At 48.7% G+C, this 12,987-nt stretch overlaps 1 protein-coding gene across 1 annotated transcript in view; it reads right to left on the bottom strand.

Annotated features, from left to right (window-relative positions):
* Positions 1-12,987, bottom strand: part of LOC311232371 (uncharacterized protein) — a 76,112-nt gene that overhangs the window by 32,352 nt on the left and 30,773 nt on the right. Inside the window, exon 4 of the mRNA XM_084319151.1 lies at positions 5,758-5,871. Coding sequence (XP_084175277.1) covers positions 5,758-5,871 — 114 coding nt within the window. The remainder of the gene's footprint in view (positions 1-5,757; positions 5,872-12,987) is intronic.

Here is a 12,987-nt window from a genome sequence, read left to right as displayed (position 1 = left end):
GGGTGCTGCAGTCAGTTGTTTGTTTAAAGTGAGTGTGTGCGTGTGGATGTGTGTGCTGTGAGTGCATTTGATGGTTGTTACAAAGTGTTATTGTCATTTGTATGTGTGTAATGTGTAACTAGTACAGTGGAGGGGTGTCCAGTCCAGGGCCCAGAGAGTAGAGAGCTGTGTGAGTCGTCCCCGGACAGCTTATGTGAGAGGATGACCATCCTTGTTCAAAAGTTGAGCTCTTGCAGATTAGCCTGGCCCCACTTCTATCCAGAACAATATATAAGGGGACTGCACATTGTTTATTCACTGTGCTGTTTACCATGGCCTCTCATTCAATCATGATATTCATTGTTTTGGGAAATACAGGTCCTGCAGTTGCCACTCTGATAATGGTTCTTGATATAGAGCAGGGCCAGTCACCTCAAGAGCTCAATCTTTGAGCTTGCATGATTGATTACTATAGAACCCTCAGGCTAGGGTTAATTAGGCCTAGAATATATCTGTCGTGTGGTCCAGGGTTGAGCATCTGGGGAAACAGAAAAACAATCAATACATTTTGGAACATTGTTACTACAATAGATAACGTTATTCATCATATTAACAGATTGCAGAATGGGTACAGTACAGTACAGCTCAATACACACAATTGTTAAGGGGATGCAGACCAGAGAAAGACTTGTTTACATCAGGGCCCCCCATTTGTAATTCATAGTGACAACAGCATCTAAAACAATATATTTATATGTATATTTATATATTGGAAGAGTATATTTATGAGACAGTATATTCTGTACATATGTAACGGTTGTGACAACGTCTTGTGACAAACAGTACTGTATTTACAAATCTGGTATGTCATAAATAGATGTGAAACAAGTTACTATTATTAGTATTGGGTTAGAGTTGTTTGATTTACACTAACGTAATGTTAGATTGCTATCTGAGAAAGTTAAAATGCTAACGTAACGTTAGTCTGTGAGCTGGCTACAACATTTTCCAATGTGTAATCGGAAGTCAAAACGGACTGCATATAAACAGCTGATGACTCATAACTTCCTATCACGTTTGAATAATGCTGTAAAGTTAAGTAAAAATGCATTTCAATAGTAATGTATATGAGTATTGAGAGCTTACCGATGCAGAGCTAAATCCAGTGTTGTCAACAGACGAGTCGCAAATTTACTTCCTAGTTTCCGGAGCTTGAGGAATGTCATTGGGAGAAATCAAGTCACCTGATGTTGTAACGCGTTTTGATTGGTTCCGCAGCAACGCCCCTTTTCACAAACGTAGGTCGTTTTTATCTTAACACATTAATTTTCATAAAGATATGACCCAAAAACCGTTGCCAACAAACGGAAATGTGTTATTATAGTATATTATGTAGTTCATATTACAATAACATATACTCTGTAAAACCAGATCAATCATTTCATTAACGGAAGCCTCTAGAGACCTTCGGCCTCCCATCTATGGTGGTTTCAGCTGTCCTGACTGTGGTGGTTTCAGCTGTCCTGACTGTGGTGGTTTCAGCTGTCCTGACTGTGGTTCCAACATTGTGGAGCATCATGATGTAATATAATGAGTACTGGTTCCCATTAGCGTTACTGAATTACTTTACTTTAATTAAATAAATGTATATATATCATCAGGGTGAATAGCATATTAATGTTTCAGAACCCTCATGGACTATTGGACGTGACTCAAAGTCTGTGAGGCCCATAGAGATGAACAGAGTGCATACCTTTCAAAAATACTATTCCTAATAATAACCCGACGGCATTTGAGTCAGATACCTCTAAAACGCAAGTAGGGTAAATGGACTGTACACCGCCCCCTGGAGGTTCTGATTTATTCTGTAAATAGGTTACAGATCCCTGTCACTCTTTCCACTAAGTGGTAGTGTAGGAGTTATTTGATTGTTTTTGTGTTAAGTCTGTAGTTGTTAAGTTCATCACTGTGTGGCAGCGCGGAGCGCATGGGTTTTGAATAAAGGCACAGGTGTAGGCTATTGCAATCAAGGTATCAAGGTATGGGTGACGGAGAGGTCTCACGGTTGTTACCGCATGCACATACCCTTGCTCGTTTTCACTATTATTAATATAATTTTCTATAAAAAAAAGATTGGCTCAGCAACCATGTATTACGTTAAATATTTCAATTAAATGGGAACTTCACCCAAAGGCAAGTGACACAGACGCTACAGGTAGTAGTAATGTGGAAGAATCCAGTGTTCCTGTGAGGTTTTGCCCGCTGCTCACCACCTTTTCTCTGTTTCTTTAAAGCCTACTGTTAGAAATTCCCTTCTCACTCACTCTCTCTAGCCCCCACCCTCTCGTTCTTTACTCTCGTTTACTCTCAGTGGCCACACCTGGACTATTATCAATTACCTCTCGCACCTGTGGTGGCAGGCTAATTAGTTCCCCTGTGGGCTTTAAATACCAGGGCTCTTCCCCTCTTTTCGGCGTGGGGTCGTGTTGTATTCATGCTGAGTCATTTCCTCTAACATCTAGACTCTTTCGGGAGATCCTCTGGTCTACCAATGCTGTATATGGATTTCTCCAGCCTTGAGATGTTTTGCTCCAGCCTTCGTCTGCTGTCGCCGTAGCCTGTGGAGGAGACTGTTCTGCGCTCCCTGTAACTTCCACGGGAGGCACCCCAGCGTTCCACTGCAGACCCCAGCGCAGCTGTTCGTCCTGACGCACATCTAGACCAACGCGCATCTCCCGGACCCTCGGGCTTGGCACGCTCTCCAGTCACCAGCGCGCAACGCGCATCTGCAAGGGCTTGGCACGCTCTCCAGTCACCAGCGCGCAACGCGCATCTGCAAGGGCTTGGCACGCTCTCCAGTCACCAGCGCGCAACGCGCATCTTCAAGGGCTTTGGCCACCTGTCGCCGTTTGCCTGGAGGGAGACATTGTACTGCGCTCTCTAATTCTCTACGGGAGGTATTCCAGTGTTCCACTCCAGACCAGCGCGCCAGATGCGCTCAAGCCTTCGCCACCTGCCGCCGTTTGCCTGGAGGGAGACACTGTACTGCGCTCTCTAATCCTCTACGGGAGGTATTCCAGTGTTCCACTTCAGACCTTCGAGCTTGGCACGCTCCTCCGTACCAGCGCACAGACGCGCATCTTCCAGACCTTCGAGCTTGGCACGCTCCTCCGTACCAGCGCACAGACGCGCATCTTCCAGACCTTCGAGCTTGGCACGCTCTCCAGACCTCAGCGCGCCGACGTGCATCTTCCAGACCTTCCTGCTTGGCACACTCCTCCACGCAGACGCACCAGATGCGTCTCTCGGTTCCGACGCGCACACCAAGGTGTGGCGCGCACTCTGTTCCTCGGCTCCGACAGCGGCTACCCGGTGGACGACACCCTCGCCACCGCCACTGTTCCGACGCGCACACCAAGGTGTGGCGCGCACTCTGTTCCTCGGCTCCGACAGCGGCTACCCGGTGGACGACACCCTCGCCACCGCCACTGTTCCAGCACTCTGTTCCTCGGCTCCGACAGTCGGCTACCCGGTGGACGACACCCTCGCCACCGCCACTGTTCCAGCACTCTGTCCCTCGGCTCGGACAGCCAGCCACCCGGTGGCGATGCCCTCGCCCCGCTGCTGTCCCTGTACCATTACGCTTACGCCTGGGTGAGTTTTGATTGTGATGTCACTCACCCAGCGTAGTGCCCTTGCCCCCGTTCCCGCTGCTGTCCCTGTACCTTTACGCATACGCCTGGGTGAGTTTTGATTGTGATGTCACTCACTCAGCGTAATGCCTCTTGCCCCCGTTCCCGCTGCTGTCCCTGTACCTTTACGCATACGCCTGGGTGAGTTTTGATTGTGATGTCACTCACTCAGCGTAATGCCTCTTGCCCCCGTTCCCGCTGCTGTCCCTGTACCTTTACGCATACGCCTGGGTGAGTTTTGATTGTGATGTCACTCACTCAGCGTAATGCCTCTTGCCCCCGTTCCCGCTGCTGTCCCTGTACCTTTACGCATACGCCTGGGTGAGTTTTGATTGTGATGTCACTCACTCAGCGTAATGCCCCTTGCCCTAGTCCCGCTGCTGTTCCTGCACCATTACGCATACACCTGGGTGAGTTTTGATTGTGATGTCACTCACCCAGCGTATTGCCTCCTTTAGTTCTCACTTAGTTATTAGTTTGGACATTTCATCTCCCACTCTGTTTTGTTCTCTCGTGGATATTATTTTGGACATTTCATCTCCCACTGTGTGTTTGTTCACACGAAGATAGTATTTACTTTGTTACTTTGTTATTTGGACTGTTCTGCATCTGCTCTGTTTGTTCCCTTTGAATATTAACCCTCTCCTCTGTTCTGCAGAGCGGCCCAGATGTTTTCCCACCAGTCCCCAGTTCCTCCCTGTCCCCAGCCCGCCTCCGCGGTTCTCTGTCCCCAGTTCCTCCCTGTTCCCCAGCCCGCCTCCGCGGGCCTCAGTCCCCTCTGTCCCAAGTTCTCCCCTTCTAGTTCCACCTAGTCCCTAGTCCTCTATCCCTAGTTCTCCTAGTCCCTAGTCCTCTTTCCCTAGTTCTCCTAGTCTCTAGTTCCTCTGTTCCCTAGGCGTTCCCTTAACCTTCCCTTAGGCATTCCCTTACCTTCCCATAGTGTTCCCTTTTCCTGCCCGCCTCTTAAAGGCACTTTACCTTCCCCTCTTGTGTTATTCCAGTGTTTTGTGTTTTCTCCCTTAAAGGGACAGTGCCCTTTTTCCCTGTTCTAAATAAATATCTGTTTCTTGGCAAACCATCATACCTGTCTTGTGTTGTGCGATTGGGGTCGGTTACAAACCATAACAGTTCCAACCACCACTGCATCTCGAATGAGGAAGAAGCAGTGTTGTCTTCTGGGTAGAAAGCAGCTGAAGGTAGATTTATGAATTTGCCTCTAATGGCTCGGTAGAAGTGAGAACGCGTTGGTTGTACTGTGTATGATTGATTGATTGAAAACTTTAATTAACAGATTGCAGAATGGGTACAGTACAGTACAGCTCAATACACACAATTGTTAAGGGGATGCAGACCAGAGAAAGACTTTCGTCTTCTTTACATCAGGGTCCCCCATTTTCAATTCATAATGACATTTATTACATATACAACATACAGATATACAGATATAAAAATCGAATCTAATCATCTAATCTAAACTAATCATGACATACATGACATACAGATATACATGACATGTAGATAGTAGGGCTGACCCCGATTAGTCGAATAGTCGACTAATCGGTCGAAAGGAGCCGTAGTCGACTGCCAACCTCTTAGTCGAATGGAAGAAAAAAAACATCATTCTTTCCAAAAGCAAAGAGGCCTAGCGTGGATAACGCTAATGGCACGCATACCAGAGAGGCTAACTGCCTAAGAAAACGGGCACAGAGGCACTGAAAGAGGATTTCACCTGTCTAATGAACACACTAGACTAGACAAAATCAAGATGTATCCATCAGTGGACCAATTGCATGCTTTCGCAGAGGACAAGAAGCCTTCAGTCGACTCAGACATTAAGCACCCCCCACAGCCCAAATGGAATGATAAAAAAAAATATATATATATATATTTTTGTTTACTACCAGTCGACTATCTGCAAATTTTGGCCAATTAAAGTTGACTATACAAATCCTTAGTCAGGGACAGGCCTAGTAGATAGGAAGTGCATACTCTAGTTTTTTGCATACTAACGTCTTTGGTGAGTTCAGACATTGGGATTCAAACCAATGTCTCAATAAAGATATGTAATTAAAACATGTTTGCTTACCAAAGAGCATAAGACTCGTGAAGGTATCTTTGCCAGAGATTAACTCCTCATGGATAATCAAGCAGTCGGGGCAGTCACTGCTCAGGTAGACCTCCTTCATGTAGAACGGCTCCACTGTGAAACACAAATGCACACACACACACACACACACACACACACACACACACACACACACACACACACACACACACACACACACACACACACACACACACACACACACACACACACACACACACACACACACACACACACACACACACACACACACACACACACACACACACACACACACACGTATGTGAATGACTGCATATTTATTTTTTAAGCAACAATGTATAATGTATAAGCAACAATGTTTTCCATTTAAAAAATCTAGTTACGGAGCGTGTACAGAACAAATTGAGACCACCGTCACTTCGACACTATTTCGCTGCTCTGGCCTCCAATATTAAGGCGTGACCAGCTTGGTCAGCCTTCTCGCGATACCAGACGTATGTACATGTATGTCTAGAACGAACGACACCTGATAGTTTCTTTGCACACAGAACGCAGGGGATTTTTTGCAACTTTGGAAAACGAATATTCAGCCGCCTTGACTGCCAAGAAATCAAGAACTAGCTCAACAGAAAGTCTGCAAGCACACAGATGCAACAGAGCTCATGGTAAATGTATTGTAAACACTGTGACAGTACCGCTCATGGCCAGCAGGCACCACAATTAATCATTATGGCTTTAAAGTAGGGCTGTTAGCATGCTAATAATGTTAACGACAAATGTTTTTGATGCATAACAACATTAAAAAAAACTACAACAAAAAAACATTTAATTGTAAAAATGTACAAACATTCAGTCATAGCAGGCTGGGTAGCGCAGCGGACTAAGCGCTCGACTACCACCGCAGAGACTCTGGGATCGAATCCAGCTGTCAGCGGTACCTCCGGCTTGGTCAGTCGTCCCTACTAACACAATTGGCAGTGTTAGCAGGTGGGAAGCCGGTGGGGTATGTATCCTGGTCGTTGTAAACAGCGACTCCTACTGGTCAGTCGGGGCGCCTGTTCAGCAGGGATGGGATCAGGGGGAGATAGTGTGATCCTCCCACGCATTACACTCCCCCGGTGAGAGTCCTCGCTGTCAGGTGAAAAGAAGCGGCTGGCTGACTCCACATGTATCGGAGGAAGACATATGGTAGTCTTCTCCCTCCCCAGGCCGACAGTAGGGGGCAAAAGCGTGCAACGACCAGGAAGGGAATTGGCCTAACGACTAAATTGGGATGGGAGAAAAATACGGAAAAAAGGGGAGAAAAAGTAGATAAAAAAAAGAAATGATAGACAATGAAAATAACCTCTCACATGATACTGTGTGAGAGCGATAACTTAAGTTTTACTGTACAAGAATAAGTTAGTTTGTAAAAGGTTGGCAAGAGATTAACATTGGACTCCATTCAGTTGGATTTGTGACACTGTTTTGATTCCATGTAGTATAAAGGGATGTTTTTGTGACCCTTTATTTTTCCCCATGTGAGGTTGGACACAATTACATTGTGTGATTTGCTTTAGATGTGTGAGGGATTCAGGGAATGATCTTTGAGTAATGGAAAGTCTAGCTTACCAATGTACCTGTTGTACAGTGTGTCTGTTGTTGTAATGTATTGAGGTCCATCATTTGGTTTTAATGGTTACAAAAACAGGGGATGTTTTAGTGAACCTTTATAAGAGTAAAGTTGGACACTACTGTGTAAGTACTCATATTACTGAGTAATGTTACATTTAGCAGGTCAATATGGCCATCTGTTTTTGCCTACTGGGCTTTGCCATGTTATGGTTATTTGCAGCATATTTATTTTATGCTAAATGCAGTACCTTTGTTCTTATGTAATAAACATACATTTGCATAAATCCAAAAACAATTGGAATATTATTTTTGTAATACTCCCAATCACAGGTAAGCAGGGACGTGCACAGGACTTTAGAGGGGCAGGTGCTCAAAGGCTGAAAAGGGCACTATACCTGTGTGTGTTTTAACCGAGCCCGATTTTTAAGGGCCCTTTTCGGGCGGGGGGGTTTTGGTGATCAAATATTGAATATTGAACTATAATAATCAGTGCAGGAGCTCACTTATCCTTGAAAGACACTTTTATCACTGACTTAAAAGGCCCATACATCTCCAGAAATGTTCAGGGGGGAGGGAATAAGTGCTTACCCTACAGACCCCAAGAAGTGCTGTATATTCTGTATTGTTTAATATAAATGCATTTTTTATTCCAATCCCGATTTGTATTTGAGATTCCCAAATCCCATCGGACTTGACTTCTTCGTGTCCCTCAATGAGTGTAATACCAGCATTCAACTGTATGCGCCACAGCGGTTTCTATTATCATCATCATCACCACCCACGCTATGCATAGAATATAGGTCGGCGGAGAGGCACGCTGAGGAGGCCGTGCAAACTGTAATGGAATATGGGGCATCTCTCTCTCTTTACCTAATATTTTGATTCTATCCTGACATTTTTCAGTTGGAAGGGCAGTCTATATGCGTAACGGCAAAAAAAAATTATATATATATATATTTTTTTAAGGGGCACTTTTTTATGAGGCTCAAAAAGGCAGGTGCTCAAGCCCCCCTTGGGCTCTATGTGTGCACATGCCTGCAGGTAAGGACGATCTGACGTCAATTTTAGCTTGATCCTGCAATGCTTTTATACCGATCGGGCTGATAAGCATTTTTAGTGAATACGAATGCCGTTACTGACAATCAAATAATGAGAAACGACCCCCCCCCCCTTTCATGCATTCATGATGGAACATAATACCTATGATATAGATTTGATTTCGGAATAATAGCGTGTACAGGCAAGAAATGGCAACATCTATAGTGGAATTGACGTATAAGGCTAACTCAGCATTTCATGAATGACCCTAGACCGCTCTAAAGCCATACTTATATTCACCACGGTATAACATGGGAACATATGGATGGAAAAATGTATTCTTTTTCCGATAGATAGGTGATGTCAAATGGGCCATAGTATTGTATCCATAGCTATAATATAGAATATAGTTATATTAGTCGTACTGGCGAATCGTGTCCTGCTCTTCGCCATCGAGATATACCTCATCTCCAGTACCTAGTGTACTCCATCAACGAATAAAAAACAATACACCCAGCACCTGCCAGGCCCCGCCCTAGTGCTACATACTATATAGCACTAGGCGTGGTCACCACTCGCTCTTCCTCTATTTTCGTTTCCATCATAGCGGATGCGTGCACCCTATGCAACTAGTTGTCATGAAAAGTTTAGAGAAATTGCGTAATATTGAGTGCTTACCGGAGATTTGCTTACCCTTGGAATCTTCGCGGCATGTTCCAACGACACGTCGGGTCTATCCTGATGTTTCCTCGTCTTGTGACAGCAGATCGAGGGACAGTGTGCGAGGTTTGGCTATCGAGCTGGCTCGTACACAGGTAGGCCCTGTGTCATCAGGCATTAATGCTAGTGTTAGTAATGCTGGTTGTTTTGTTACACAACCGAGTTGTGTGTCGGCGCCAGGGGCGGGATGTTTTGGTGAACGTTCCCCTGAAGTGGGCGGTTTCCAAGCGATCCTGGAGCGTGCTGCTAACACTAATGCTAACGCTAATGCTATAATGCTGGGTCACTGTTCTAATGTTCCCCGCCGTGGGATGTTGCCGCTTTTCCCTCCTCTTAACCGGTTCATTGATGAAGGTCAGTCGGTAGCTAATGTGGGGGGTTCTGCTGAGTCCTATTTACCCTTTTTATGGGTGAATGGGTTGACAACAGGGTGCAGGGCGGGTGTGCAGGGCGGGTAGCATCGATCCTGTGCCCCGGCGGGGTTGAACGGTGTCCCACCCGGAAGCCGACGCTTGAGAGCAAGTCGGCCCGGCGGGTGGCAGTATGGACTGATGAGAGTTATACTGCTGCAGGATGGAATTTTGCGGCGGCCAGTGTTGTGGCTCAGCTGACTGTTTCTCTGTCCACATTAGCGTCGGTAGTGGGGCTACAGGACCAGCCGATGCTGAAAACATTTTGCATGTTTTTGGTGTTATAGAGATCTTGACTCAGTCGCAAGCTATAACTGCGGGGAGGATTAGGATGCTATCAACGCTTGTTAATAGGCATTTCTGGTTGGAGCAATCTCCTCTTGGGGAAGAAGAAAGGTTTTCTCTCCTCACGGCTCCTTTTTCCACAGAGGGACTCTTTGGTTGTTCTGCGGAGACGCAGGCGGTTGTTGATCTAGGTCCCACACCGCCTCATGCTATGCAGCCAGAGGTTGGAGCACGGCCTCGTCAGCGACTGTGGCGAGGCCCTCGACAGGCGGCCATGTTTCCCCCGCCAGTGGTACCCTGGGCGGAGAGTCAACAGGGGTCCACAAGGCCGACAGCCTTGGCGGCCGAGGGATCGGCCATGTTGGATGTACTCGGCTTGGAAGTTACAAGCCGTAGTCATTCTGCCGCGAACAGCCCGCTCCCCGATCACTCCTCTCCCCTGTCACCAGCGGAAGAGGGGCTCTGATCGTTTTCCTTTGGCTGCGGGCCGCGAACCTTCTTTGAAGCGCATGCGGCCCCACATTTCGCTTCTCATGAGGACAGGGGCTGACACCCAGTTGATGGCTGAGCCTGGGTCTGTCCGTGAGAATGTTGTGCTGTCACGTGGCTCCCGCGCCACACGTTGTGTGATTGGTGAGCCTGGTGTTACGGCTGCCACTATTTACAGTGGTCAGCAGGGGGACTCGAGGCCTCTTCGTATGAATGCTCAGCACGGGTTACCCTGACCTCGCCTTCGCCAGGCGGGGTATCACGTTGATGCCTCCCACTCCTGTGAGATCGGCAGTGGTCTGCAAAGAAGAGGCGCGCATGATTTGGGTGGTAGCAATATCACTGCAGGGCTACGGTGTGTAGGAACCCATGGGGTCCTCACACCTTGCATGTCTAGCTGCGAAACAACTCCTCAGCATGCTCTAGAGGGGTGTTCAGGGGGGAGTGTGTGTCAACCAGTTTGATGGCAGCTTCTCCCGTATCAAACCGGCCCTTTCTGTCGGGGTCCCCCCTTGGGTGCGACCGCCCTGTCCGCTTTGGCGGGTTCAGAGGCTACGCACAGCGGGAGGGACCGGGCCACCTATCTGCTGTTCCTTGCGGCCCAGCGTCAGTTGACGGCGGGTGCGCTCTGGGATTATTATCACATATGGCGACAAGAATGCCGTTTGGTGGGGTGGATGGAGAGAATGTTGAGGCTGGGGCTTGTTTTGCAGTTCGCACGACCCCACCCTCCGTTCTCAGGTTTGGTGCAGACCCTATTGTCAAGGTCAGCAACAGTGACAGCTCTGGCCGACGAGATCCAATCTCTGTTGGCGAAGCAGGCCGTAGTCGTGGTCCCGAGAGAGGACGCGATGTCAGGCATCTACTCCCGTTATTTTCTGGTGCCCAAAAAAACGGGAGGGGTCAGACCTATACTGGATCTGTCCACGTTCAATCGTCTGATTGTGGCGAGACCATTCAGAATGTTGACCGTCAAACACCTGCTACTTTCTGTCAGAGTGGGAGACTGGTTCACCTCCATAGACCTGAAGGATGCGTATTTTCACATCCCGATTTTCCCTCCTCACAGGAAGTTCCTACGGTTCCTGTTTCAGGGCGTAGCGTACGAATACCAGAGGTTGCCGTTCGGCTATTCTCTGGCTCCCCGCACATTCACCAAGTGCGTAGAGACTGCGCTGGAGCCTCTACGTCATCAGGTCAATACGAATTCTATTCTATCTCGACGACATTCTGCTCCTCAGCCGGTCGGAGGAGGTCGCCAGGTCTCATACCAGGCTGGTGGTGGAATTCCTCACCAAGCTGGGTTTTGCTGTGAACTGGAAGAAGAGTACGCCTCTTCCCAGTCAACAGGTGGAGTACTTGGGCTTGACATTGAGGTCAAGGCCCATGATTGTAACCCTCTCGGAGCAACGGAGGGTGTCTATCCTCCACGCGCTCTGGGGTTTCCGTCCTGGAAAGACGGTCACGGCGCTGCAAGTGATGCGCCTGCTCGGTATGATGGCATCTGCTCACGTGGTGGTCCCTCTTGGCCTCCTCTTCATGAGGAGGATACAGAGGTGGTTCTCCAGTATGAGAATAGACTCGGTGAGGGACAAATGGAAACGGTTGACGGTTCCTTTGTCAATATGGGGGGATCTCGCCCATTGGAGGAGGCCTGGTATCCTCACCAATGGGGTCCCCATGGGCAGCAGGTGTTCACACGTCACGGTCTTCACCGACGCTTCCCTCACGGGTTGGGGAGGGACGTGTCGGACCAACACAGTGCGGGGCAGCTGGACGATCCATGCTGCCCGGTCTACCCTGCACATCAATGTGTTGGAATTGAGGGCGGTCCTCCTGGTCCTCAGACGGTTCGCCCACCTGGTGGTAGGCGAGCACGTTCTGGTCAGAACGGACAGTATGACGGCAGCGGCGTATATCAACAGGCAGGGTGGAACACGATCCACCCGCCTGCACCGGGCGGCGGTCGAACTCTGGCTATGGGCAGCTCTCAGGCTGCGCAGTCTGACGGCGCTCCACATCCCTGGCAAGGAGAATGTGGGCGCGGATATGATGTCTCGGGGCGGTCCTCGTCCCGGCGAGTGGGAACTGCGCCAAGACGTAGTCAGGCAGATCTGGGATCGCTTCGGGGAAGCTTCAGTGGATCTGTTTGCGAGCAGACAATCTCACAAGTGCCCCTTGTGGTTCTCGGTCAGTCGGGAAGACCATCCCCCCTTGGGGGTGGATGCCTTCTCAATGTATCCATGGCCGCCCGGCCTTCTGTACGCCTTTCCCCCTATACATCTGTTGAGTCAGTTGTTGGAGCGGATACGGAGGGAGCGCAGGACCGTGATCCTGGTTGCGCCGGACCGGGGCACAGCGGTGTGGTTCCCGGTCCTGATCCAGCTACTGGTAGCCCCGCCGTGGCCTGTTCCTTGGTCGGCAAGGGCCCTCTCTCAAGCACACGGGTCGCTGTTTCAGCCCCCGGTGATACGCCAACCTCTTATGGTTTGGCTGGTGAGAGGGTAAGTCTGGAGAGGATGGACCCTTCGGTGATTGACACCATCCGGAATGTGCATGCTCCCTCCACTGTTGCGCTTTACGCGGGTAGGTGGCGTATGTTCCAAGAGTGGTGTAAGGCGGGGGGCAGGGACCCGGTGTCCTGCCCCCTGGATGCTGTCCTTATTTACCTTCA

Source organism: Notolepis coatsorum, assembly GCF_963971535.1.
Source record: "Notolepis coatsorum genome assembly, chromosome: 7".
Taxonomy (NCBI): Eukaryota; Metazoa; Chordata; class Actinopteri; order Aulopiformes; family Paralepididae; genus Notolepis; species Notolepis coatsorum.
This window is presented reverse-complemented; position numbering and strand designations above follow the sequence as displayed.